Source organism: Mucor velutinosus, assembly GCF_035048745.1.
Source record: "Mucor velutinosus strain NIH1002 chromosome Unknown tig00001563, whole genome shotgun sequence".
In the NCBI taxonomy this organism is placed as follows: domain Eukaryota; kingdom Fungi; phylum Mucoromycota; class Mucoromycetes; order Mucorales; family Mucoraceae; genus Mucor; species Mucor velutinosus.
The window spans coordinates 1,075,039-1,100,434 of record NW_027041904.1 but is presented as its reverse complement, the minus strand read 5'-3'; the positions used below and the strand labels follow the sequence as shown (position 1 = coordinate 1,100,434).

At 42.5% G+C, this 25,396-nt stretch overlaps 8 protein-coding genes across 8 annotated transcripts; 4 read left to right on the top strand and 4 right to left on the bottom strand.

Annotated features, from left to right (window-relative positions):
* Positions 1-2,523: 2,523 nt before the first annotated feature.
* ATC70_008965 (uncharacterized protein) lies at positions 2,524-7,457 on the top strand (the record flags this gene model as incomplete). Its single annotated transcript, XM_064828207.1, has 3 exons — positions 2,524-3,532; positions 3,600-4,200; positions 4,259-7,457. The coding sequence occupies 3 exons, from the start codon at positions 2,524-2,526 to the stop codon at positions 7,455-7,457; spliced, it is 4,809 nt and encodes a 1,602-aa protein (XP_064685409.1).
* Positions 7,458-8,293: 836 nt separating this feature from the next.
* ATC70_008964 (uncharacterized protein) lies at positions 8,294-8,625 on the top strand (the record flags this gene model as incomplete). The annotated part of the gene is made up of 2 exons (XM_064828206.1): positions 8,294-8,469; positions 8,541-8,625. The coding sequence occupies 2 exons, from the start codon at positions 8,294-8,296 to the stop codon at positions 8,623-8,625; spliced, it is 261 nt and encodes an 86-aa protein (XP_064685408.1).
* Positions 8,626-9,035: 410 nt separating this feature from the next.
* On the bottom strand, positions 9,036-9,585 carry ATC70_008963 (uncharacterized protein; the record flags this gene model as incomplete). The annotated part of the gene is made up of 3 exons (XM_064828205.1): positions 9,036-9,052; positions 9,111-9,358; positions 9,419-9,585. 3 exons carry the CDS (start codon positions 9,583-9,585, stop codon positions 9,036-9,038), a joined length of 432 nt encoding a protein of 143 aa, XP_064685407.1.
* Positions 9,586-10,466: 881 nt separating this feature from the next.
* ATC70_008962 (uncharacterized protein) lies at positions 10,467-11,109 on the bottom strand (the record flags this gene model as incomplete). The annotated part of the gene is made up of 2 exons (XM_064828204.1): positions 10,467-10,898; positions 10,963-11,109. The coding sequence occupies 2 exons, from the start codon at positions 11,107-11,109 to the stop codon at positions 10,467-10,469; spliced, it is 579 nt and encodes a 192-aa protein (XP_064685406.1).
* A 797-nt stretch (positions 11,110-11,906) lies between these two features.
* On the bottom strand, positions 11,907-14,012 carry ATC70_008961 (uncharacterized protein; the record flags this gene model as incomplete). The annotated part of the gene is made up of 2 exons (XM_064828203.1): positions 11,907-12,058; positions 12,125-14,012. The coding sequence occupies 2 exons, from the start codon at positions 14,010-14,012 to the stop codon at positions 11,907-11,909; spliced, it is 2,040 nt and encodes a 679-aa protein (XP_064685405.1).
* A 2,351-nt stretch (positions 14,013-16,363) lies between these two features.
* Positions 16,364-17,866, top strand: RPL3_2 (60S ribosomal protein L3; the record flags this gene model as incomplete). Its single annotated transcript, XM_064828202.1, has 1 exon — positions 16,364-17,866. The coding sequence occupies one exon, from the start codon at positions 16,364-16,366 to the stop codon at positions 17,864-17,866; it is 1,503 nt and encodes a 500-aa protein (XP_064685404.1).
* A 475-nt stretch (positions 17,867-18,341) lies between these two features.
* Positions 18,342-21,746, top strand: ATC70_008959 (uncharacterized protein; the record flags this gene model as incomplete). Its single annotated transcript, XM_064828201.1, has 1 exon — positions 18,342-21,746. The coding sequence occupies one exon, from the start codon at positions 18,342-18,344 to the stop codon at positions 21,744-21,746; it is 3,405 nt and encodes a 1,134-aa protein (XP_064685403.1).
* A 1,659-nt stretch (positions 21,747-23,405) lies between these two features.
* ATC70_008958 (uncharacterized protein) lies at positions 23,406-24,993 on the bottom strand (the record flags this gene model as incomplete). Its single annotated transcript, XM_064828200.1, has 3 exons — positions 23,406-23,953; positions 24,021-24,492; positions 24,574-24,993. The coding sequence occupies 3 exons, from the start codon at positions 24,991-24,993 to the stop codon at positions 23,406-23,408; spliced, it is 1,440 nt and encodes a 479-aa protein (XP_064685402.1).
* Positions 24,994-25,396: the final 403 nt, after the last annotated feature.

The window sequence follows — 25,396 nt, the reverse complement described above, 5'->3', positions numbered from 1 at the left end:
GATTTTCAACAATTTTCCCTTGCTAATACTCATGAAAAAACGACGATTTTCATGAATTTGCAATGAACTAAAAAAAATTGAGATAGAGCATCAGTAAGTAAGGCATATCAAAGGAGTGCCTTTTGGAGCTATTCCCGATGCTCAAAACGTTTTGTGGCATGAGGTGTTCGTGCTTGAAAATGGCTTGATTTAAGCAGAATTTGATCTAAAATTAAGGTGTAGTAGGTTATGCTGCCGAAACAGCAAGTAAATTAAGGTTCTGTCTAATGACCCATATATTCTGCTTCTTACGAAACTTAGTTCTCTTGGTGGTATGAGCAATTTTGCATTTGGATTCGCTTTTGGTAGGCAATGTTTGGCAAGCAATATTTAATCATCAGTGCAACAACCATCAAGTATAAAAGTCTATACCAAAAGTATGCAAAATTAGTTGTTGTGTTAGGCAACAGCACTGCTCAATTCAAAACGCCCTTCTCATTAGCTTCTTAGACAAGGATTGCCTTCATGATTAAGGCATCAGTCTAGCCAGCAGCCTGCCGCCAAAATTGATTAACGCTACGCTCGACATTCTGCCTCAATTCGTTGATTTTTGAACTTTTGAACACGATTCAACTTATTCTTTGATATTCGACTAAGTAAGTTGTTGTGGTGGTCATGCCATGCTTTCTATTGTTGCACTTTTTTAGTACTTTTCAAGCTGCATTCAATGATGCCAATCAAAATAGACACTTCGAATGAAATTAGTAAGCAAAATTTGAAAGTATGAAATGCTGTTTTTGGCGAAAACGTCGAGTTTTTGCATACCGAGGTCTTACAAACGTAGTTCCAAGTGTTGCTTTGGATGGAGAGAAACATTCTGACTTGATTGATGTATCATTTCTAAACCGGATCTCCAAATGCGTAGAAACAATCAGTTCAAGCACCGATCATGTCAGATCAATAAACTTTGACATGAAACAGGATTCAGTTACGATCCATATCATGGCATGTTCAGGATAATAGATTGGATCTATTATCCTATCACCCAGACCAACCCATCTAATACCTTATCCTCACATCAAATCCCTCAATTCGAATAGTATATAAACCCTCCTCTTATTTCCAATGTAATAAACGATATTCTTTACCTGATTAATTTCACACTCTTTTATAAATAATTTATTTCTGATAAATCATTGATATATGCCATAGCAAAAGTCTTCATTATTGGGATGAAATTCATGATTGTTTGATTTTTGATGAAACCCATGAAGGGTACCTCATGCTTTTAGCTCGATTTTTAGCAACGTTTTTTGGGTTCCCAAAAGAGTTGAGCAAAAGTGCCAGGAAGTTAATGCTAAATGAAAGCAATAATTTGGCGCTATTGTGGCGGTCTAAAACGGCCTCTAACGCGAAAAACCACGGCTTGGATACACCCAAACTTCACTGCGATGAGCATTCATTTGAGTAGTAAGAAGAGGTATTACGTCTACCCAGATATAAGTTGCTTCCATTGAAGCAAATGTGGAGCATGGTAGAAGAGCCAGATCCATATTGGCATGTCCTTTGTAGGGGGGTCCGCATGTACATAATAATGAGTCGTTCCAGCGCATGTAGAGGTAAATCCCCGTTTGCAAAGCATAGCAAACAGTAGCTGCGCTGATCAGTGATGCTACATGGCAGCTTGGATTACGTAATATCTATGAAAAGCGATTACATGGACTTGGTAAATGTATCTTGATGGATCCGCAGAAGGATACATTCAACGTAATACAGTATCGACTTTCTTTCTGCGCCTTGACAAGACGTGATGAGCAAAGCGCGCCAACGACTGTTTTTTTTTCATACAAAAGTTAAATTAAACTACTACGTTTCAATATCATATGATAAATTGATGATCAAAAATAGTTGTTTTTGTAGTCAAGCAAACTGACTGATGTACACACATTTTTATGTTTTAGGAAAGAAATGGTAAATATGGACCGAGACATTTGTAACGTAACGCTAGAAATCATACACGCACAAACAAACAAATGTTGTTGTCTGGCAAAGATGCTAACGTTATTTTAAAGTTTTTCCACACATACATACACACACACATACACACACACACAACAATAACATCATTGTGAGTGTTGCTGCTGCGGTTGCATGGTGCAGCAGGCATGGCGTTTGAAAATGAGCGAATCATACCATCTCCATTAGACATGGATGAAGCAGGAATGCAGCTTGTAAAAGGTCTGGATCAAAATGCTTATTCCCCTGTTGATTGACACGTTGAAGGGTCATTTTTGTCTGAGCGACATAGCATACAGTGTCCATTAAAACCCTTAAAGGCTATTACAGATCTGATGTTGCACTCGAATTGATTCAGGCTACCCTGATCCAAAATGAGGCGGGGTTGCCTAATTGTGATGGGATTTGACCGCAGCATTAACAATTTGCGGATGATGTTTTCCGCTTATCAATTACGAATAAAGAGTAGAAAAAATTTGCATCATTTCTCTCTCTTTTCTTCCACATATACTCACTAAAGACTGAAGAATGACAGATAGCATCCCGATAGATGCTTGGCTATCTGGTGCATTAGCACTTGTTACGTGTGGCAGTGCTTTTGTATTATCACTACAGCGAACCTATTTGCACAAATCCCAGCAATTGGATCGTGCTCCACTTGTGTTTGATAAGAAGAGAGATGCCAGCGTGCCTGTGGCAGATGACGATGCTCGTTTTGTTCGATTGACGTTTGGTACGTTAACTTTGGCCTTACTCTCTGCATTGGATTTCTATCGCACTGTGATCCAACAACAACAGTCATCAGACTGGTGGATGACTGCATCTGCTTGTGCTCAATTCGTTGCTTGGTTGTATGCATCTGTGCTGGTGCTTGTGGCCCATCGTTATCGATTTCCTAGCGAATGGGGCTGGATTCTCAATGTGCATCTATGTATCTTCTACACCATGATCTGGTGCATCGCTGTGTATGATGTCTACGACGCTTATGTGATCAATCCTTCTGATAACTGGATCCACATGCTGCCTCGACTTTTAGCATTGATTTTGGGATCTGATCTCGTCTTTACAACAGCCACAACACCTCGCGGCGCTCCTTTCTTGGATGAAAACGGCAGAAAAGTAGCAGCTATCGATGTAGCTTCGATCTACTCCTTCCTCTACTTCTCATGGGTCACACCGTTGATCAACTTGGCCTACAAGAACAAGAAACTGACAGACGAGGATTTACCCACATTGCCACCGCTTTACCGTGGCCATAATTTGTACTATATTTTTGGTGCTACTCGCAACAAGAGCTTGCTGAAGCGCATCTACACTACCAACAAAAAGGCCATCACCATTCAAATCGTGCTCGCTTTCACCACATCACTGGTCTATTACGTACCTGCCTATTTCGTGAACCGTCTCTTGACATTGATCCAAGACATGAATGGTGTGGAAGACGAGGTGTCTATCAGAAAGGGATTTGTCATTGTTGCTAGTCTGGGCGCTACCATCCTGATTTTGGGTATCCTCGTTGGGCAATTGTGGTATTATGGTAAAGGATCACTGAATTTCAATGCCTTCATGCAAAATTGACTCAAATGTATCCATTGTGCCTATAGCTTCATCTTCGCTTCAAGTCAGAGTCAAGGCTATGCTAAATATTGAAATCTATCGCAAGACATTGCGTCGCCGTGATTTGGCTGTTGAATCTCCAAAGCTCGATGATGAAGAAGGTACTGATAAAAAGAAGGGCGATGATGCGGTTTCCAACAAAAAGGACGAATCCGATGAAAAAGAGGATGTAAGCTCCTCCACAGGCACCATTGTCAATTTGATGAGTACCGACTCCAATCGTATCTCTGAATTCAGTGTCTGGTGGTTTTCCATCTTGGCTGCACCTACTGAATTGGCTGTCGGCATATACTTTTTGTACCAATTACTAGGCAAATCGTGCTTCTTGGGCCTGTTGGTCATGATTGTTGTTCTACCCATCAACCATTACAATGCCAAGACGTTTGCAAAGACGCAAGACAAGCTGATGGAGGCTCGTGATAAGCGTGTATCTTTAATGAATGAAGTGCTACAGGGTATCCGTCAAATCAAGTTTTTCGCCTGGGAAAAGAGATGGGAAAAGCGTGTCATGGAGGCCAGAGAAGTTGAACTCCATCATTTGGGTGTTACTTATCTGACTGAAGTCCTGTTCACCTTGCTGTGGCAAGGGTAAGTTTGCATTGTTTCTACCTATACAGATTTCTTGATCTATTCACACATGCCATAGTTCCCCCATCTTGGTCACTTTGCTTAGTTTCTATTCTTTCTGTAAGCTGGAAGGAAACGAACTCACTGCTCCCATTGCCTTCACTTCTATCACTGTATTCAACGAACTGAGATTTGCCTTGAATGTGTTGCCTGAAGTGTTTATCGAATGGCTGCAAGCTTTGATCAGTATTAGACGTATTCAAACCTATTTGGATGAAGACGAGATTGAGCCACCTTCCAACGAAGACGAAATTGATCCCTTGACTGGCCAGATTCCTGAAAACATCACCATTGGTTTCAAGGACGCTACTGTTGGTTGGAGCAAGCAAAACTACACAGATGAGGTGACGGATGCAAGCGACAACATTACTTCTGAAGCAAGCAGCACCAGCTTTATCCTTAAGGATTTGAACATTGAGTTCCCTCCGAATGAACTCAGTTTGATCAGTGGTGCTACTGGTTCTGGCAAGACTCTGATGATGTTGGGTCTCTTGGGTGAAGCCATTGTGCTCAAAGGCACGGTTCATTGTCCTCGTCAAGCTATAGTAGATACTGTTTCTGATGAATTTGTCACCTCCAAGGATATTGATCCCAAGGATTGGCTATTGCCTTATGCCCTTGCCTATGTCTCTCAGACTGCTTGGTTGCAAAATGCTTCCATTCGTGATAACATCTTGTTTGGTTTGCCCTACGTGGAATCCAGATACCGTGACACACTTACTGCTTGTGCTTTGGACAAGGACCTTGAGATTTTGGAAGATGGAGACCAAACTGAAATTGGTGAAAAGGGCATCACTTTGTCTGGCGGTCAAAAGGCGCGTGTCTCGCTTGCAAGAGCTGTGTATTCCCGTGCTCAAAATGTGCTGATGGATGATGTCTTGAGTGCTGTGGATGCTCATACGGCTAAACATCTGTATGAAAAGTGCTTGTTGGGTCCATTGATGAAGGAACGTACGCGTGTCTTGATTACTCATCATGTCAAACTCTGTGTCAAGGGCAGCGGTTACATTGTTCACATCGACGGAGGCCGTGCTAGCCTTGTGGGTACCCCTAACGAGTTGCGTCAAGGAGGTCAACTTGCTTCTATCTTTGAGAGTGAAGAGGAGGAAGTAGCACAAGAAGAAAATGCGGAGGAAGAAAAGGCCATTGAAGAAACTTTACCTGCTGCTGCTGCTGCTGCTGCCAACAAGGACCAAAAGAAGCCTCGTGCACTTGTTGAAGAAGAAACGCGCGCTACTGGTATGGTTAAAGTGAGACTTTACAAGCTCTATGTCAGTATGGTGGGCAGCCCCCTTTTCTGGTTCATCATGGTTGCCTTAGTGTTAGGTTCTCGTGGTTTAGACGTTACTGAGAACTGGTGGATCAAGCAATGGTCTCAATCTTATGAGACCAAGCACAACGATAGCGCTTCTAGCGATGACTACATGTTCCAGCAACAAAGCATCGTCTCGCAATCCAAGCCCATGTTTGCCTACCAGCCTGTGGTTGCATCAGAATCTGACAATGATTTCATCACTATCAAGGATGCAAAAGACGATCGCTTAAACTACTATTTGGGTGTTTACTGTCTGATCACGCTTACCAATATTGTTGTCGGCACCGCTCGTTTCGCTGTTCTCTACTGGGGTGTCCTCGGTGCCAACAAGGCGCTTTACGCTGAACTCTTGCATCGCGTCTTTAGAGCCCCCCTTCGTTTCTTTGATACAACACCTATTGGCAGAATCTTGAATCGTTTCTCCAAGGATTTCGAGACCATTGATTCCAACATTCCCAACGACTTGCTCAATTTTGTCATCCAATGGGTCATCATTCTTTCTAGTATGATCACTGTATCATCTGTATTGCCCATCTTTTTGGTGCCTATGCTTGCTGTCGCTTTGGTCAATGTCTACTTGGGTATGATGTTTGTCTCTGCTTCTCGTGAGCTGAAGCGTATGGACTCTGTCTCTCGCTCCCCCTTGTTTAGTAACTTTACCGAAACCATCATTGGCGTGGCTACTATCCGTGCTTTTGGTGCCACTCGTCAATTCTTGCAAGACATGCTAACTTATATTGATACCAATACACGCCCCTTTTACTATCAATGGTTGGTCAATCGCTGGGTCTCTGTCAGATTTGCCTTCTCGGGTGCTCTCATCAACATGATTACCAGCATTATCATCTTGCTGAGCGTAGACAGAATGGACGCTTCTCTGGCTGGTTTCTGTCTTAGCTTTGTCCTCTTGTTCACTGATCAAATGTTCTGGGGTATCCGTCGTTATACTAGCTTGGAAATGAGCTTCAACGCTGTTGAGCGTGTCGTCGAGTTTATGGAAATGGATCAAGAAGCTCCTGCCATCACTGAACTGAGACCTCCTCAAGAATGGCCTACTAGAGGTAGAATTGACGTCAAGGATCTTGAAATCAAGTATGCTGCTGATCTGGACCCTGTTCTCAAGGGCATCTCATTCTCTGTTAAGCCCCAAGAAAAAATTGGCGTTGTGGGTAGAACTGGCAGTGGCAAATCTACGCTTGCACTCTCCTTCTTTAGATTCGTTGAGGCCTCCCAAGGCTCCATTGTCATTGACAACATTGATATCAAGGATTTGGGTACTGAAGATTTGCGTTCCAATTTGACTATCATCCCTCAAGATCCTACCTTGTTCTCTGGCTCGCTCAGATCCAACATGGATCCCTTTGATCAATTCACTGACCAAGACATCTTCACTGCTTTGCGTCGTGTGCATTTGTTGCCTACTGAAGAAGGCGATAACAATGCAGAGACAATCGCATCTGACTCTACTCTGGATGAGGTCAATGCTAATGTATTCAAGGACTTGACTACCAATGTCACTGAAGGCGGCAAGAACTTTTCTCAAGGTCAAAGACAATTACTTTGTTTGGCTCGTGCTCTTCTCAAGCGTAGTCGCATTGTGCTGATGGACGAAGCGACTGCCAGCGTTGATTTCGAAACTGACAAGGCCATTCAAAAGACCATTGCTACAGAGTTCGCTGACTCTACCATCTTGTGTATTGCCCATCGTTTGCATACTGTCATTGAATATGATCGTATCTTGGTGCTGGATCAAGGACAAATTCTTGAATTTGATAGCCCCTTGACTCTGGTCACCAATCCTGAATCCTCCTTTTACAAAATGTGTCGCAATTCTGGTGAATTTGATAGTTTAGTCGCCTTGGCAAAGTCAAAGCATGAATTGGTAGACGTTTCCACATCATAATCTCATTCGCTGTTATATAACAAAAAACTTGATAGTAGTAATAATTACAATAAATATGATATTTTCTAGACAATGGCACTCTCTCAGTTGATTATTTAAACATGGTATAGCATACAAGTCCACCTTCACGAAATTCTTGATCTTCAAGCACATTCTGATCTTTCCAATCATATGTTTCCGGCCCGCAGTGTGGCGGTACCTCCGATCAAACCACATTGCTTCACTGTGAAATGTTGAGAACATTTCTCTGTCCGGCTGGGGCCATACTTACACTGAGCTGAAGCTGGCAATCCTGATACGGTCTCTTTTTCCTTCTGAACATACAATGGCTGGTAAATATCCATACAACATGATATCCAAATAGCACGATCAACATGAGCGACAGTCGATTTGACAAGATGATGAGAGAGAATGATGAAGAAGAACGATGTTGGATGGAGAATGGATGATGGATACTTTTTTTTCAGATGGCACATTTGATACGGATGGATGACAATCTGGGAAGGGAAAGAAGTAGAATTGCTTCTGAACTCTTCTCATGAAAGCCGACGCATACACCCACACCCATTCAATTCGCTCGTTTCATCACTCTTCACTTGCTCGCTCATGTTGATCTTGACTATATGTCGTTGCAAACAAGTTTTTATTAAATTCAACATTTCACATGTATAGCTTCTCAGAACAAGGCTCTCGCTGCCAAGAAGGCCGCCCTTAAGGGTGTCCATGGTAAGGCTGTCCGTAAGATTCGTACTTCTACCCATTTCCACATCCCCAAGACTTTGGTTTTGAACCGTGCCCCCAAGTACGCCCGTAAGTCTGTTGCCCATGCTCCCCGTATGGATCAATATCGTGTCATCCGTCAACCTCTCAACACTGAGACCGCTATGAAGAAGATTGAGGAACACAACACCTTGACCTTCCTCGTTGATGTTAAGGCTAACAAGAACCAAATCAAGGATGCCGTCAAGCGTCTTTATGATGTTGAGGCTGCCAAGATCAACACTCTCATCAGGTAAGCAGTTTATATGTGTGATTATATCAAAGTGGGGACCTTGATGTTGATTTCTCCCTGTTTTTCTACAGACCCGATGGTTACAAGAAGGCTTTCGTTCGTCTCACCGCTGATGTCGATGCCCTCGATGTTGCTAACAAGATTGGCTTCATCTAAATCTCCTGACATTAATTTTACAATAAAATAAAATTTTAAGGTGTAATATGATTCACATTGATTTGCGCTTCAGTGTCATTTACAGACCCCAAAAAATCTTCTACTTGGGCACTCTAATCCTCTGTGTGGCACTTGATTTGCTATCTTCATATTGAAAAAAAAAAAAAAAAAAAAAAAAAAGCGCCTGTACTTGTCATGTAGTAAAGTGTCGTGTATGCACATCCAGCGAATGCACTCAATTGGCAATGGAGCGAAAGATTATTACACTAAAGTAGCCCAAGCATATAGCTGCCAACATGTCAAAGACGAGTAAGATATTGATCAAAAAAAGGATTGAGGATTAAGTTTATTATAATTCCATTGTATTTTTTGACAAGAATGATCTTTTTTACAAGAAAAAAGGGCACAATTTAACGGGTCTTGAAGTCTATTCAATTGTCATGTTAGTCAACTAAATCACAACGACTATCATCTTGACAACTTACAATCCAAGAGGACGTTCATGGCCTCAGACTCCTCTCCGAAGTCAGTGACAGCAACACAAGAACAACCAACAACCTTACGGGCGTTACCCTCACGATCAATCTTACAGAGACCAGCCCATTCACCGAGCTTCTTGGCATCAGAGACCTTGATCAAGTTGATGTTGTGCTCGGCACAGAGAGCTTCAACGAGCTTGATGTATTCAGACTCGGTACAGGACTCACAGAGAACAGCCAAATGAGCTTGACGTCTATCATTGAGATTTATGTCAAACCACATGGTCCAAAAGCATGTACACTACGAAATTTACCTGTCAAGAGCCTTAACGGCTTCCTTCAAACCACGGGCAAGACCATCGTGAACGAGGGCACGACGGAGGACTTCTTGAAGAGCATCTTCAACGGACATTTGACCGGAGGTGGCCTCAACGGCAACTTCGACTTCTTGAGTATCGATAACTTCTTCGTGGTCAGACATACTACATAATGAGTAGTTAGTTTACAATAATTCACGCAATGCATCTGTGGATCCATCGGTCCATCGATCCATCAATCCACATTGATGGATATTTGTGTTGAGCGATGGATGGCTTCTTTTAGTTTAAAACTTACTTTGGTTATTCTAAGGGTGTAGAAAAAAGAGGAGGATCCTTGATGGTTGTCATGTTCACCTTGACTTTGTTCGCTCTCCCACTGGTCTTGAATATTACTTCTTCGGGTAACGAAACGTGAAAAAATTATCGTAAACAATACTACCGGGAAGGCTTTGCTCGCACCGGAGTCAGTGGATCCCTGATTTCGTTTGACAGGATCATTGGAATCATGCACCTATGAAGCTGTAGATTGAATTGAGCGGTGTCAATGCCTTCTAGATAGACAGTTATAAGTTGTAGACGTTTGGAAATGAAGAGCCATCATTTGGGTTTACCAGTCCAAGGTGTCTATAAGCAAGATCAGTGAAGCAATGTAACGTTTTTGACATTTAAATACTATGGATGAAGCACATGTTGCCTGGGTGTATCATTGACATGAGAGAATAGTGCCCTTGAAGCCAGACCAAGCCATTCCGCCGAGCAGTTGAGAGAGCTGCAGTGTTGATCCATGTTGAATGTCTCATCTCAAATGGCAGACGCCCATACAGCGTCTAATCAAGGTTCACATTCTGCACCAGCTCTTGAGTAGTTTCAGGCAGACATTTCCTGCAGATCAAGGTGCTTTTCCCTTCAACAAATCAGCCCATATGTTGCAATCATTGTATTGAAAAATAACTTTATTAACGTTAAATAGCAATCCATGCATGTTAAAAATAATGAAATGAATATAAAATTTTATTTATTTTTTTCAACCAGTTCGATTTACTTAGAACTCAACGGCAGCAGGGAACTCAAAGACGACATCCTTACCAGTGAGCTTCTTGTAGACAGCAGAGAAAGTATCAATCTTGTATTCAAGAGAGGTGGCATCCTTGGCATCAAGGAAGACCTTGAGGGTCTTGGAGCCATCAACCTTTTGACGAAGTCTCTTACCGACGATTTCAGTGGGGTAGACGAGGTCATCCAAGATAGCATCGTGGACAGCGGTCAAGGTACGAGAACGAGGACGGGGTTGCTTGCCGTTGTTGCGACGACCAGGGACAGCCAAGATACGACGTTGAGCAACGAAAACAACGTGACGATCAGAGAACTTCTTCTCGAGTTCACGAGTAAGACGAGCTTGAACCTTGTGGAAACCAGCTTGGCTAGGGACGGGGACGAAGATGACAATAGCCTTCTTACCAGCACCGAGCTCAACCTAGATTCAAGGATACGTGTTAATTCAGTGTCTCTCCCATCAGATCCAATTCTACATGTCTTACCTCCTTGGCAGCAGAGATTTGCAGGGCCTTGAGACCCTTCAAGTCGGGAACGCTAGACTCCAAGTCAATGAGAGCTTGAGCAACGGAGAGTTCGAACTCATCAGCAGCTGGGGCACCAGTCTGCTTAACAATCTTGTTAGAAGCCATCTTGACTATTGAGTGGAAAATGTAACAGAAAAAGGTGAAGTTTTGCACATGTTGAATTAGAGATTAACGTTGAGATGGTGATTTGATGTATTTTGATGTTGGTAGTAGTTTAAAAAATGTGAATGAAATGCATATATAGAAAAAGAAAAAGAGAGCGTTAGTGATCAGACTTCTACGTGATTACTATGTGAGATAGGTCACAAAATAGAGCATAAAGAAAGAGATTCACATGAATGATGCATCCATATCCATGAATGATGCATCCATATCCATGCTTGATCTTGCACAGAAATGTTGGATATTTCATTGGTATCGATGGATGGATGCGATGGAGAGTTGATTGATGATATGTGCGTAGGATGCGTCTATTGTATCTTCCATACTCAGGATCCATCCAAAAAAAAAAAGGTGAATTTGGTATCCATCATCCAAAATACAGTGCTGTTTGTTGCGGATCCATAGACATCCATCTTTCAATACGATGAGTGTTGTATTGATATCATCATGCTATCTCTTTCTTTATGCGCCATCTTGTCATCCAGAATAATACATACGTGAAAAATAAAGGAAGGATCTCTAGCATTGCTTGATTGACATTTGCTTTTACCGAATAGATTGTGCTTCCCGGAAAGTGTGGGATTTCAAAAAAAAAAAAAAAATTGATTCCTGTTGCTCTTTTCCGGCTGTATCGCGACAGTATTAGTAACAGCGACCAAGCACATCTTTATAAGGCTATGTACAGGTTTAATAGCTCTTAAAATTAAATGTTTTATTATATACTTTTCATGATTACTCTACTAAGCAGCAGGTGCACTGCAGCCAATGATGAACCCCTTTGAGAACAGCTCGCTTTCGTTCATGGTAGTGACAGAAGGAAGTGTGTCAGGAGACAGCAGACATACGCGCACAAGTAGTCTTCTTAGACGCTCATGTGAGCTTCGACAGCCAGCTATGAAATGCAATATATGCATGATTAGTATGGATTTCAATACAGGTCTCACATGTATATAGTTACCCATTGCAGCTCTTTCAAAGTAAGCTGTTGCTTTTCCAAGATCAACTGGACATCCCAATCCTTTCTCGTAACAATTGGCCAAATGGAACTGACCAGCAACATGATTCTGCTTTGCTGAGCGTTCAAACAACAAGAAGGCCAACTCGAGATTTTGAGCGACACCAATACCGCTTTGTAGATGGACACCCAGCTTATCTTGCGCTCTTGCGTGATTCTGCTCGCTAGCTTTTCGATACCAACTGACTGCTCTGGCTGCATTTTGTCGAACACCAATGCCATTTGCATAACAGAAGCCCAAGTTACATTGTGCCCATGCATTGTTCTGCCTTGCTGCTTTCATATACCAGTAGGCTGCCTTTTGAGGATTCTTTTTGACACCCATGCCTTCTTCATAACAGAATCCAAGCGAATTTTGCCCTACTGCGTTTCCTTGCAAAGCAGATAATCGGAACCATTTGCATGCTTCTCGTTCATTCTTTTCAACGCCAATGCCATTACGATAGCAGTATCCTAGGGACAGTTGAGCAGGAGCATGGTTGTGTTCAGCTGACAGCATGTAGTAGTATACTGCTTCCGGTTCATTCACCTCAACACCAACTCCATTTTGGTAACAGTATCCTAATGAATGGAATGCAAAAATGTTGCCCAGCTCAGCGCTCTGTTGAAACCATTCGATAGCCTTTTCTTCGTTCTTTTCAATGCCAATGCCATTTTGGTAGCAGAAGCCCAGGTTGTGTTGTGCACGAGCGTGCCCTTGAATAGCAGCCTTTCGATAGTAGTGAACGCTCATGGCAGCATCTTTGGGTACACCAATGCCATTTTGATAACAGTAGCCCAGATTGCATTGCGCCCATGGATAGCCTTGTTCTGCAGATCGCTTGTACCAAACAGCAGCCAAATCTTGGTTTTCTTCTACGCCAATGCCATCTTCATAGCAATAGCCGAGCGAATTCTGAGCAAATGCATTGTCTTGTTCTGCGGCGAGTCTGTAGTACTTTACTGCCTCCTTCATGTTCTTTCCAACGCCAATACCATCTTCGTAGCAGTATCCAATATTATAAATAGCAACAGTTTCCCCTTGTGCTGCAGCCAGTCGATAGTACCTCATGGCTTCAACCTCATTCTTTTCTACGCCAAAGCCTTCGCCATAGCAATAGCCTAGTATGCCTTGACCGCGACAGTTGCCTTGATCCGCACTCGTCTTGTACCAATGAAAAGCAGCCTTCTCGTCTTTTTTCAGGGCCAAGCCATCGTGATAACAAACACCTAGACAGTACTGGCTTGCAGGGCAATTGTCATCGATAGCTGCACGTTGAATCCATGCAATCGATTTTAAACCGCCCAACTCTACCTGAGATTCCCATTTATAGGCTTCTATGCGGTCAATGTAGACTCCTGGTCTTCCGTATTTTCGCAGAAATGCCAGCCGAGAAATAGCAAGCAAGATTCTTTCATCGTTGATGCCGTATTTCAAGTCATCGGGTGGAAGGGCCGAAATGTAATGCTGTTCTGCCGTCTTGAAATTCTTCGCCACACCAAATCCAAATTCATAGCAGAATCCAAGCACGGCAAAAGCGCTTTGGTTGTGTAGTTGAGTGGCTTTCACCAGTAATTTGATGGTGAGCTTGTAGTCTTTTTGACAGCCATTTCTACCAAACAGATGATTTTCTGCTTGGTCGATCAATTTCATGCTGTTCATCAATTGATCTTGCGTGGGGTATATATGTTGTTCAACAGATTGCTGGCTGCGTCTTCGCTGTGTGGGATGAGTGCTATTGCTTGTCATTTTGCCAAATATGTTTCGTGAATAGTGCATTAATTGTTGTATTAAAGGCAGAGTGCTAGTAGATGATGGTGATGAAGGCGCATTGGATGCTGGAGCTGACATGATGCTATATGTGTAAATACTTTTTTTTTTTTTTTTTAATGAAAGAAGGGAAGAACAGAGACAAGGTGAGATTTGCTTATGATTGCAATGAGTGTTGCCAATTCTAATGTGTTTAAATGAAATAAAGAAAAAGGGAAAAGGGAAGCAAGAGTTAAACTAGACTTTGTTGATGAAGAAGAAAAGTTGTTTGATTTATAAATAGTCCAATACGATCATATATACTTATAAAGGTGTATGCAAGGTCATCCCAACCTGGATTAACCCCACTTGGATCGCATTGTGTCTATGCCACTCCTCTTATTGCTTTCGCTATGTCCTCTCCTTTCTTTCCCCCCTCTCCACACTTTAACATAGGATGAATGACTCTACCTCTGTAAGTTTATGCTTTGTATTATGTGTCATATGGCCCTCTTGATCTCAATCAATGTGTGTAACAAATAGCAAAAGACTGATCATAACAATATATCAGTGTTTAATATTGCCATTTCATATCAAACAACATAAGAATACAAACCCCAAAAACTCCCCGTTTTGATCTGTTGGTGCTAGATTAATCCCCCCCTTTTTATGGGCTATTTGTTTTTCTTGCGATGTCACCACTGCTTTCTTGCAATGCTTGTGCTGCCTGTGTCGCTGCTGCTGCTTTGCTATTGTTGCTGCTGCTGCACATGAGCGTCTTCTCTCCCTTCTTTTTACCCGTCCTTTGTCTCACATTTATAGTTTTCCCTCCTTTTGCCATTTTCATGAATGAAACTCATCTACTTTTATTGTATGATTAGCATAGTGAATCAATGTATATATTATAAACAGATGAATTTACATCTTGTCACTTGCTGTGCAGTTGCTATTTACATTAGAATAATGATTTATATCGGAACAAAAGGGTCCGAGATCATTCGAACAAACAGATCACTTGTTACAGCATTTATTCAGCATGTTTATATTCAGAGATTATCATCATTATAATCATCGGGTTCTCTCATCCCCAGATTGTATATCTTATTCTGTTGATATACCCGTCTCCTTCTTTCATGGCGATATCTATACAATATGATGGCTCCCCTTTAAATGAATAATAATAAATGATTCATGTGGATAATAGCGTCAGGGAAAATTAAGGGGTAAAAGAGATCATCAGGACTAAAGCTCTCACTCACTCACTCACTCACTCTCTCTCTCTCTCTCTCTCTCTCTCTTTCATCAATGCATGAATCACATTTTCACTCCAGCCTAATGCTTGTGTTACCGTTGTATGCCATACACATCATATAAACTGTATCATCTCATTACAAGCGTATCCATAAATGAGGATCGTGCGTTTTACTTTTTGTATACTATTGTATCCAAACTTCTGCATCAACATGTACATGCACAAGTGATGCGGTGTGAGTGCAACTTGTTGTCATCATCATCATCACCAGTATTGCTTTCATTGTTATATTTGACGGCTCCACCTCTACTCCTGAATGTGTAGTGAAGAAAAATAGTCTACGGAATATCATAAAATTAGTATGAGTATAACTTTGGATCATCAAGGTCAGTAATAACGTTGTTTGGAGGTGTTTTCTGTTTAGGAAACGGTTTCAGAACCATGCAATGAGCAATTCGTGGGCGCTTTCTGTACGTTATTTTGGTATAATAGTCTTTTTCGTCAAACTGATCTGCTAGTGGTATATGTTGGCGTATGTTTGTCATCATACCGTTACCATGCCACCTTGCTGTACCAGCGTTTTATATTCTTTCGTATCTTTTTGCTTGATAGTGAGATCAAGATCAAAAGTGTGCGTCAATGGCTATAAAAGTAGATGAATAAATGGTAGCAAAAGCAGGTTTGCGATCCTCTCGCTTGATGTTTTTTAGAACACGCCTCATCTCATATAATAGTATTTATTCCCTCCTATGTTGCATATATCAAAACCAATCAGTATATACACGGCACTTGTTCAAGATTCTTCTGCTAGTCTGACAAGTGAAAAGGTAAGCTACACTTTGAAAACCAATATATAAACACTAGGACTCGCGCTCGAGGTATGGAATGTTCAATAGGGCGTGCAGCCTTGCATTTCGCATTCATGTTTGCGTTTAGATAGGCACTTGACAGTAATTTTATCTACCTGTCATATATATATATATATGCATTAAAAGCTATATAAAGTGTTCAGTCTAAGCTATAGTGCCTTTTAAGTTGCAATTCTCTTCCCATTAGCTTTGAAAACATACATTGTTTTGATCAAAAATGCATTTTGCGAGCCAAATCTATTTGAATGTCCGAATAACGTTTTTTCACTCGAAATGGGAATTTTTTTATCAATGTTCGACTTCTCTAATCTATTTTATATATCCCTTTTCGCATGTCAGACACTAGTCAAGTACATCAACGTTCCTCGCAAGCTGACACTGCGGCTCCACTGTTGTGGACTCATGTGGTTAACTCACGCCGCAAAGGGAACAACAGACAACAACAATCCATCGTCTCTTTCAATCCCACTATCGTCAAACGACCTGTAACGGAAGCAGAGGCCTCGCAACAGGCCATCAATGGGGATACTTCGCCACCTCCTCAGGCGGTTATCCGTCCATTCCTCAAAGGCGTGGAACAGGATTCCGTCTTCATCGATCTGACACCTATCAAGGATCGCAATCTCTTGAACAAGGCTCTTCTTCAATTCAACGAAGCCTCTAATGCTGAAGACATGTATGAAGAATTTCTTGGATACCGGAAACAACCTCGACACTACCTCAACCATGCCTTCTTGGAAACCATGTGGCTGCCCAACAGCGAAGGTCGTAAGACTCTCATTGAAGAAGGTATCACTCTAGAGGATGGCACCTTTGTGAAAGGGTTTGCCTCGTACCATGCTGATGCTACGATTGTGAAACTGACCCTGGAGAATCTTCCTTTCTTGCCGGCCCTTCAGTTGAAGGAGGAAATGGCTGCCCGACTTTCTGCGTTCGGGGATGTCTTGGATCACGGCATCTCGAGAACTGATGGGATCTATCAAGGAGAAGGTTATGCTACACTTAATCTAACGGTTCCTTCCAGCCCTGGTTATGAATGTCAAGAGTTACATCCCGTTGGGAAATCTTGCCCTGGTCATCGCCATTTGGAGAAACTCAGTCGTGTCATTGTCTGGGATTTGACAGCTTCGGATCAAAGAAAAGTTTTACTCCAATGGGATCAAATGCCGGCTTTCTGTCGTAATTGTCAGAGCTCTGAACACTGTCGGGCTGATTGTCCTGACTACAAGAAGTGGGTCCGCTGCCATCATTGCAATGAAACTGGACATGTGGTGAAGAACTGCAGTCGCAATGACAGCCCAAACAAGGTCCGTGCGGTGGAAAACACTCCTGCCAAACCCCGAAAGGGCTCTCAGGTGGCCAAAGAGGGTAAAAAGGGTACTCAGGGTGGCTCCAAAGTAACTCCTGGTGGTGCTCCAGTTGGAAACAAAGGTAATGCCCAAGGAAAAGGCCAGGATGTTGCATCTGGTGGTTCCCAAGGTGATTCCGATAATCGAACTACTGCTACCCAGCAAGGTAGCACTCAAGGTGACGCTGATAGTCAAACAGGTGCTAGAAAGCAGGTAGTTGATAGAGATGTTCAAATGGATGATCTTCCAAAACTCCAAGTTAAAGAAGTCGATGGGAAAGGGGCTTCCAATGATATTATCATGTACGACTCTTCTACCCATTCTGCTAATGAACGAGAGGAGCGCCCTGAACGCCCTGCGAAGAAGATCGGTAAATTTAATGGCGCGGATGATGTTAGTTCTGCCAAACAACAAGCTGCATCTAATGAAGTAGAGACTGGACATCAACTCGGCTTGACAGGCCCTCCTTCACCTCCCCAACATTAATATGATTAATCAGCAAAATACAGTGAAAATAGCCACCCTCAATTGCCGTGGCCTAAAAAAAACAGATAACACCAAAAAAAGACAACAATTTATTAGATATCTTCGAACATTAGGATATGACATCTTAGTGCTTCAAGAAACACATGCAACAGACAACACATTTATAGACATACTCAACACTCAATTTACTTGCAAGTCGAGTCTTTGGACTCAACATTGCGGCATCATTTCCCTCAACACTCATTACTCACTCAAACACATCTCAGAAGGCATTGATGGGGGTCGATTTATCTTGGCTTCCCTTCATCTTACTCGAGACCTGGAAAATTCACCCAATTCACCACCAATAGCAACAATACTTAATATTTACGGTCGTGCGTCCGCTCACACCGACCGATCAGCGTTCTATTCAGAACTCATTGGCACACAAATTGTCAAAGAAACTATTACTACTACAACAAACACCGTCTTTATCATGGGAGACTTCAACTACCAGTACAAGGATCGTCGAGTCGATGGCACCCTCACCAGTGCACCAGTAGAATGGACCGATCTACTCGATGATTACTTTATTGACGTTTTTGGGGAAGACAAACACAACACATGGCATAGTGGAAGCAATTCAGGGATTCTGGATTACATCTTTTGTAGTTCAAACGCCCATCATCTAGTCACTAGCACCAACCAGCAGTATCTGTCTCCTGCCTGGACCGACCATGAACTCTTGGGATTCTCTTTTCGATATCAAGATGCGAATGGCCGTGGCCCTGGTAACTGGAAGGCAAATCCGTTCTTGGCTTGCAACAAAACATTTAGGAAGGCATTGGCAGAATTCCTCATTGATAGTGAGGCGCGTCTGGCAGAAATCAAGCGTTTCTCCACTCCCCAACAACAATGGGATTGGATCAAAGCCGAAGTAAAGATGTTTATCAAACAGTATCAAATGGAGGATTTGAACTGGCGGAAACAACAGCTACACCGACTGCTATCAAAGAGAAACAAGATGATGCGGCATAAGAAGACAAGAGGCTTGGTGTTTCAAGGCTTGGACACGGTTAATCAACAGATTCAATCTCTCCAGCACTCTCTTGCAGAAATAGAGATCTTGAAGGCAGGAAAATTTTGGCGGGAACATGGTGAGAAATCTCCAGGCTTCCTGAAGCGCTCTGTGGTGTCTCGAGAAAATCGTCGTTCAATTGTGGAACTCAGGAACCCTACAACTGGCGATCTATGTCAAGATCAACCTAGTATCTCCAACATTGCTACCAACTTTTACACTTCACTGTTCACACCGGAGGCTCTGGATTCAACCTCCCTCAGTGTTATAATTCGCAACATCCCAGGTCATTTGAAGCTCAACAGCGAGCAGCAGGAATCATTGATGATGCCGATTGATGTGGAGGAACTCTTGACCGATAGCAAGCAGACTCGTCGTTTGAGTAGTCCTGGACCTGATGGATTACCTTATGAAATCCTGTACTTGGTAATGAAATTTCCACCGTTCCATGATCTCATCCAATTAGTCTACAATGAAGCTTTAAAGAAGGGTAAGTTCCCGCCATCTTGGAACGAATCCGTCATGTGTCTGCTTTACAAGAAAGGCGATCCAGCTGAAATGAAGAACTACCGTCCTCTGTCTCTGGCTAATTCAGACTACAAGCTCTTCACTCGCAATATCAACCGTCGAATCATGGAAGTCTCTTCCAACTTGATCAGCCGACATCAGCTTGGGTTTATTCCTGGTCGATTCATTGCTGAAAATGGAATGATCTGCCAGCTCCTAATGGAAGATGCTCAACGGAAATGGTCCATCGCTGAACAACAGGAAAATGATCCTTCCTTTAACACTTTGGATTATGACATCGGTCTTCTTCTGGATCAAGAAAAGGCATACGATCGGGTGAACTTGGAATATTTGAGGAAGGTATTGGGGAAATTTGGGTTTCCTCGCCCTATTATCAAGTGTATCTCCAAGTTGATGGGTGACAACCTCATACGTATCAACATCAATGGCCATCTGTCAACTGAAGTGGCGAAACTTCGAGGCTTGAAGCAGGGGGATCCTCTCTCTCCTGTACTGTACAACTTGGCATTTGAACCTTTTCTGCTTGCAATCCTGCATGATCGCCAATTTCAAGGCTACTTGATGGGTACTGCACGAACAAAACTCCTGTGCTATGCTGATGACGCTTTGGTGTTTATCCATGACTCCAATGATTTGACTCGGTTACAGCTCCATATGGCTCGTTACTGTGCTGCCTCCAACGCCAAGTTCAATAATGCCAAGGTGGAAGCCTTTTCAGTGTCTGGTCGGGATACATGGGATATGTGGGATGGTCCATTATCACAAATGGGTATCACACATCTCCATTCTGTTGAGGACGATGAACCGTTGACCTATCTGGGATTTCCTCTCGTCCAAAGTAGGATTCAGCGAGTTCACTTTATGGGTGCTTTGGTAACAAAGATCAAAACTGCCATCCAGATTCATTCTGGTCGCTCCCTGTCGGTCGTTGGAAAGGCTACAGTGCTGAACTCTCTTTTGCTCTCCAAGCTATGGTACATCCTGCGTGTTACGCCTTTGACTCAAGCTGACTTCAAGCAGCTGCGTTCTCTGGCTATTCAGTTCTTGAGAAGAAACATCTTCCCCGTCATCCCTTGGAAGGTGTGGACTCTACCAAAGGACAAAGGTGGTCTCGGTGTTGTAGACATCCAAATACAAGCTTCAGCTTTGTATTTTCGTTGGCTCCACCCATTACTGGTTCAAGATCAAGATGTCATAGATTCCCATCCTGTGTCGTACCTCTTAAGCTACCACATTCGCAATGTTAATGGTTACCCCCACCATCAAATCCCGCTGCTATTTCCCTCTGCTCGTCGTACTAAGGGGTTGAAAAAGCAACGCACGGGAACTGTCGATATGTTATATCGTACAGTTGACTATCTTCCTAAGTTGTTTGATGCGGCACCGATCAATTCTGCAACTGCCATGGCTCTTCCATTACAGGCGGCTTTCTATGTTCCTCCATCCTCCTCACTGGTTGTTCCTCTTAAAGTCAAAGAGATGATGGTTTCTGATGTATTTCAGTACGATGCCCTGCTTAACTTTGTACATTGGAGAGACACTCGTGACCCTTCCCTCCTCAGGTGGAAGAGAGCTCCTTCAACAGTGTTCAGAGGCCTCGCATCTGGCACTCTTAAATTCCAGCCCTACTTCCTCCCAGTGTGTAATCCAGCCCCTGTAGTAGATCCTGGAGTCTCTTTTGCGCCGCTGGTGGATCAATTTTGTCTGCACGATGGCCAATCTCTTAGAAACGCTCAGGCTTCCGCCAAAACATTTCGTCTGTCTGTACTGTCGTCGGTGGAACAGCCCTTGGTCTTGCAAAATGTCTCTGCTGCTAATTGGAAATTCTTTTGGTCCCTGTCTCTTACCTACATTCAACGTAATGTGATATACCGATTCATCGCAGGCTGTATCCCTTCTAGAAGCAGATTACACTACATGATGCCTGCATTTTTCGAGTCCCACAATTGTCCTGTCTGCTTGTCTCCCAATGAAACTGCCAGCCACCTGCTCTTTGACTGTCCATCCAAAGAAAAGGTATGGCAAGGCGTCATTTTTGAGTTCCTATGGCCCACCACGTCCATCACTGACATCAAAGAGGCTCTTCTGTCCCTGGACTTTTCAGATATCTGGTACTCCCAAGTCAAAGGCATCCATCCATACAGAATCCTACTCATCACCCTGTCTCAAATATGGCTAGCCCATATGCGCTTTGTTTTTGACGGCACTATCTTTGTCCCTGAGGCGATTCTGGTACATATCCACTCCACTGTCCGACAGACAGTGGATGAAGATCAAATCCATTCCCTCTTGTAATTTAGATAGTTAGATAGTTCCTTTTGTTAGTTTAGTTTAGTTTCCATTTATATTTATATTTTTTTCATTTCTCAATTGCACCCGCCTCTTCACTCTGACCTATTACTCTTAGTGTACGCGGCTCAATCAATAAACACAATTTAAAAAAAAAATAATCTATTTTATGATGTTCGACTATATAAACTGTGATGATAACCCTACGCTTCCTAATACATTCTTGGAGTACTTTTCAAGGCGCTTCCAATGGTGCTAATTGTAATAGATGGTTTAACTGAGCTTATTGAGCAATTCAAGGAAATAGGAAATGTGGTTTTTGGCCAAAATGTCGAAATTTTGCATAGAAAAGCTTCACAAAAGCGGTTACAGAGGTTGCTTTGGCTCGAGAGAAATATTTTGACTTGATATATGCCTTAGTAAAAGTCTTCATTTTCAAGGTGGAAAATGCGACCGTTTGATTTTCAGTGAAAACCATGAGGTATCCCTCATGCTTTTTGGTCGATTTTTGGCCATGTTTTTTTTTGGTCCAAAAAAGGTGAGCAAAGGTGTCAGTCAGTAAGTGCTGGGTGAAAGCAATTGTTCTTTGCTATTCCGGCGGCCTAAAACGGCTTTCAATGCGAGAAATCACGGCTTGAATGCAGCCAAATCTCGCTGTGATGAGCATTCATTTGAGTAGTAAGAGGTAGTTGGGGGTATGCTCTCTGCTTGTATACAAATTGTTTCTGTTGAGACAAACGTGTTTCGTCGTAAACGAGCCGAATCCACAATAACAAGTCGTCTACGAAGAGATTTTACAGGATACTTCAAGTTAAAAATCAAAATTTCAGTGCCTTTAAAAGTAGTATTCGAGATCATCCATCTGCGAATAAACAACATTATTTGTTTGCAACAAGCATGTCTCTTCTGCAACTTGAATTGGATGCTCCGTAATTACAATGGAGAATCACGCTTCTTTAATCAAGATATGGAGCAAAGTTACTATAAGGCAATGCTTTGTGTATCTGTATGCTGCTCGCTCCATGACGCCGAACATTCTACTGTATACTGGTCCGTGATGGTAGCAAAAAATGATATCACACTACTAGATATGAATGTTAATGTAACTCTGTGCAACTTTCGGTTCGGGGTGGTTTTATCCATGTGCTTTTAACAAGTAAGCCTGCCTTAGTATAACATATACATCACTGCGACATTTTCGTCGTCCATCTGTGGCATGGGGCTGGTTGATCTACTACTAGAAGACGTTCTTTCAGTGTAGTTCTTGCGTAGCGCTACTAATATCATATCAAAGCAATCAGGAGTACTCTGTTACTAGAGCTAATGGCAAGTTGTACTTCTCAACACGATTCCTAGTACGTTTTCTATTCTTTTGATTGTCGTACAAAGCGGGTAACATTAATAATCGCTTGGTCCTGTGCGACGAGCAACTCTCGACTCCTGATGAATTTATAACCGGTTCATCATTTGTACAACAAGCAAAGAAGAAATAAGAAAGGCGGCTGTCATTGTTACGCAATACTACCACAGCAGAAAATAAAAGTTACATGGTTGGAATTAGCTCTTTTTTTTTTATTGATGAGATATTAGATGATTGATTAAATAAACGAATGAGTTGTAATGATTTCTCTATACTAAAGATCAATTACAGCAAGGGAAACAGAATTAAAATACATAAGGAACAAAGATGTAGGGAACACGTCTACAGTATTCCTCCCAATCCTTGCCATACTTCTTGGAACAACGCTCCATATCTCTGGAGACACGGTGAGTCAAGACCAAGAAGAAGAAACAGAAATAGAAGTAGGGCAAGAAGGAGCCGAAACCACAGATCAAACCCCAAGAGAGAGATTGGAACATGTCTGCAGTGTAATGAGGCTTGCGGACGATGCCCCACCATCCAGAGGTCAGCAACAAGTTACCGTTTTGAGTCTTGACATAGGTAGGGTTCTTGATTCTACCCCAAGGAAGTTGAGGGAAAGCCTTGCGATCAATGAAGGAGCCATTCTGTTCCATACGGAAACGGTTCTTTTGAGAGTTACCAGTGTCAAAAACGTAATAAGCAGCAAGGAGCATGATATAGATACCAATGGTATAAGCCCAGCTGTGGGTGATGGTTTCTCCTGTGGTCAATTCGTACTTCATGAGGTAGATGGAAGAATAGCCGTAGGTGAAAGGGACGCCAGCCATGTTCCAGAAAATGAGCATGAAACCTGCAAGCACAATTGTTGGATGAATAACCCATTCCCCTTTCTCGCTCCCTCCACACAATTGACTTACCATCCTTTTCATAAAACATATCAAATGAAGTAGGAATACATTCCTCACCCTTTTGGCAGGCATTGGTATACAAAAAGTGAGCGAGCACCATAAAGGCAACAGGGCCACTGACATAGCCGCGCATCTCATATTGCTTCAAAGCACAAGAAACAGAGGTGAAAAAAAGAACAGGCCATGGTACACGGCATTCAGCCCACATCTTCAAGTCGACAGGACCAATACGAGGGTTCAAAGGAGCACCCATAAAGAAATCGTAGATGGGCTTACCTGACATACGATGTTGAGTGCCCTTGATCATGGAGGTGGTATAGACGAGGAATGACATGGTGAAACCCCAGATGATGGCAGTGGTCATGATGCCGCCAAAGTTCTCAATGATGGAAGTCAAGCGAAAGATGCCAGTGACATGGAGAATGACAGAGAGAGCAAGGGTCAAATACCATGAAGACAAAGCATTACAGAGATAAGGCAGCTATATACAACAACACATGTAATTTTAGCACATGTTCCAATGATGACACTAGTCAAAAAACATAAATATTTGTTTACATACCTTGCCACCCTTCAAAGAAGGGAGGGGAAGACCGTTGACGACAGGGCCAGGCATAAAATAGGCACAGAGGAAAGAGTACACAACAAAGCCCATATAAATCTTGACAGCAGTGAAGGTGGGGTAAGCACCAACAGCGATCTTTGCAAGGATCTCTTCTGAGAGGAATTGCATGATGCCATCCTTGGTGTAGGAGGCGGGGGTGATGAGGTGACCTTGGTGGTACTCCAAACAGATCCAGAAATAATACATGAGACAAGGGAAGCCCAGCATCATACCAAGTGCACCAGCAGGTCCACCAAATTCATACACAACTTCATTGTCAACTTCCTCTTCATGCTTTGTCAATTTACTCTTAAATAGAGGAACACCGTTGCTGTTGACAGTAGGCTGTCCTTCAGCATTCACTTCTTTTACGGCCATAATGGATATGAAATTTAGAAAAACAAAGAAAGTAAGGGAAAGATGGAAAATGTATCACCTTTATATACCAAAAAGTTTCAATTAAAGGTGCGCGGAGGAGAAAATCACCCGTCTGTAGAGGCGATCCCTTCGATTTCGGTTTAAATGTTACGCCGAATGTGCCACCATCTGTTCTCTTGTACGTGTACAGGCAAAACGTACTGAATAGATTCTCATGGAGATAGGCTTCATGTTATACTGAGTGCAAATAAATGCAGATACAATGGGATCAATGTGATTGCATGTTTCTTACGAGTACAATGGCATTATCAATGTAACCGGCGTAGGTTGCAGAAACCAACGGCAAGTGGGACAGCCCCGAGATTCCATCTCTGTCTGCCAATCACAGTGCTTTCAGTGAATC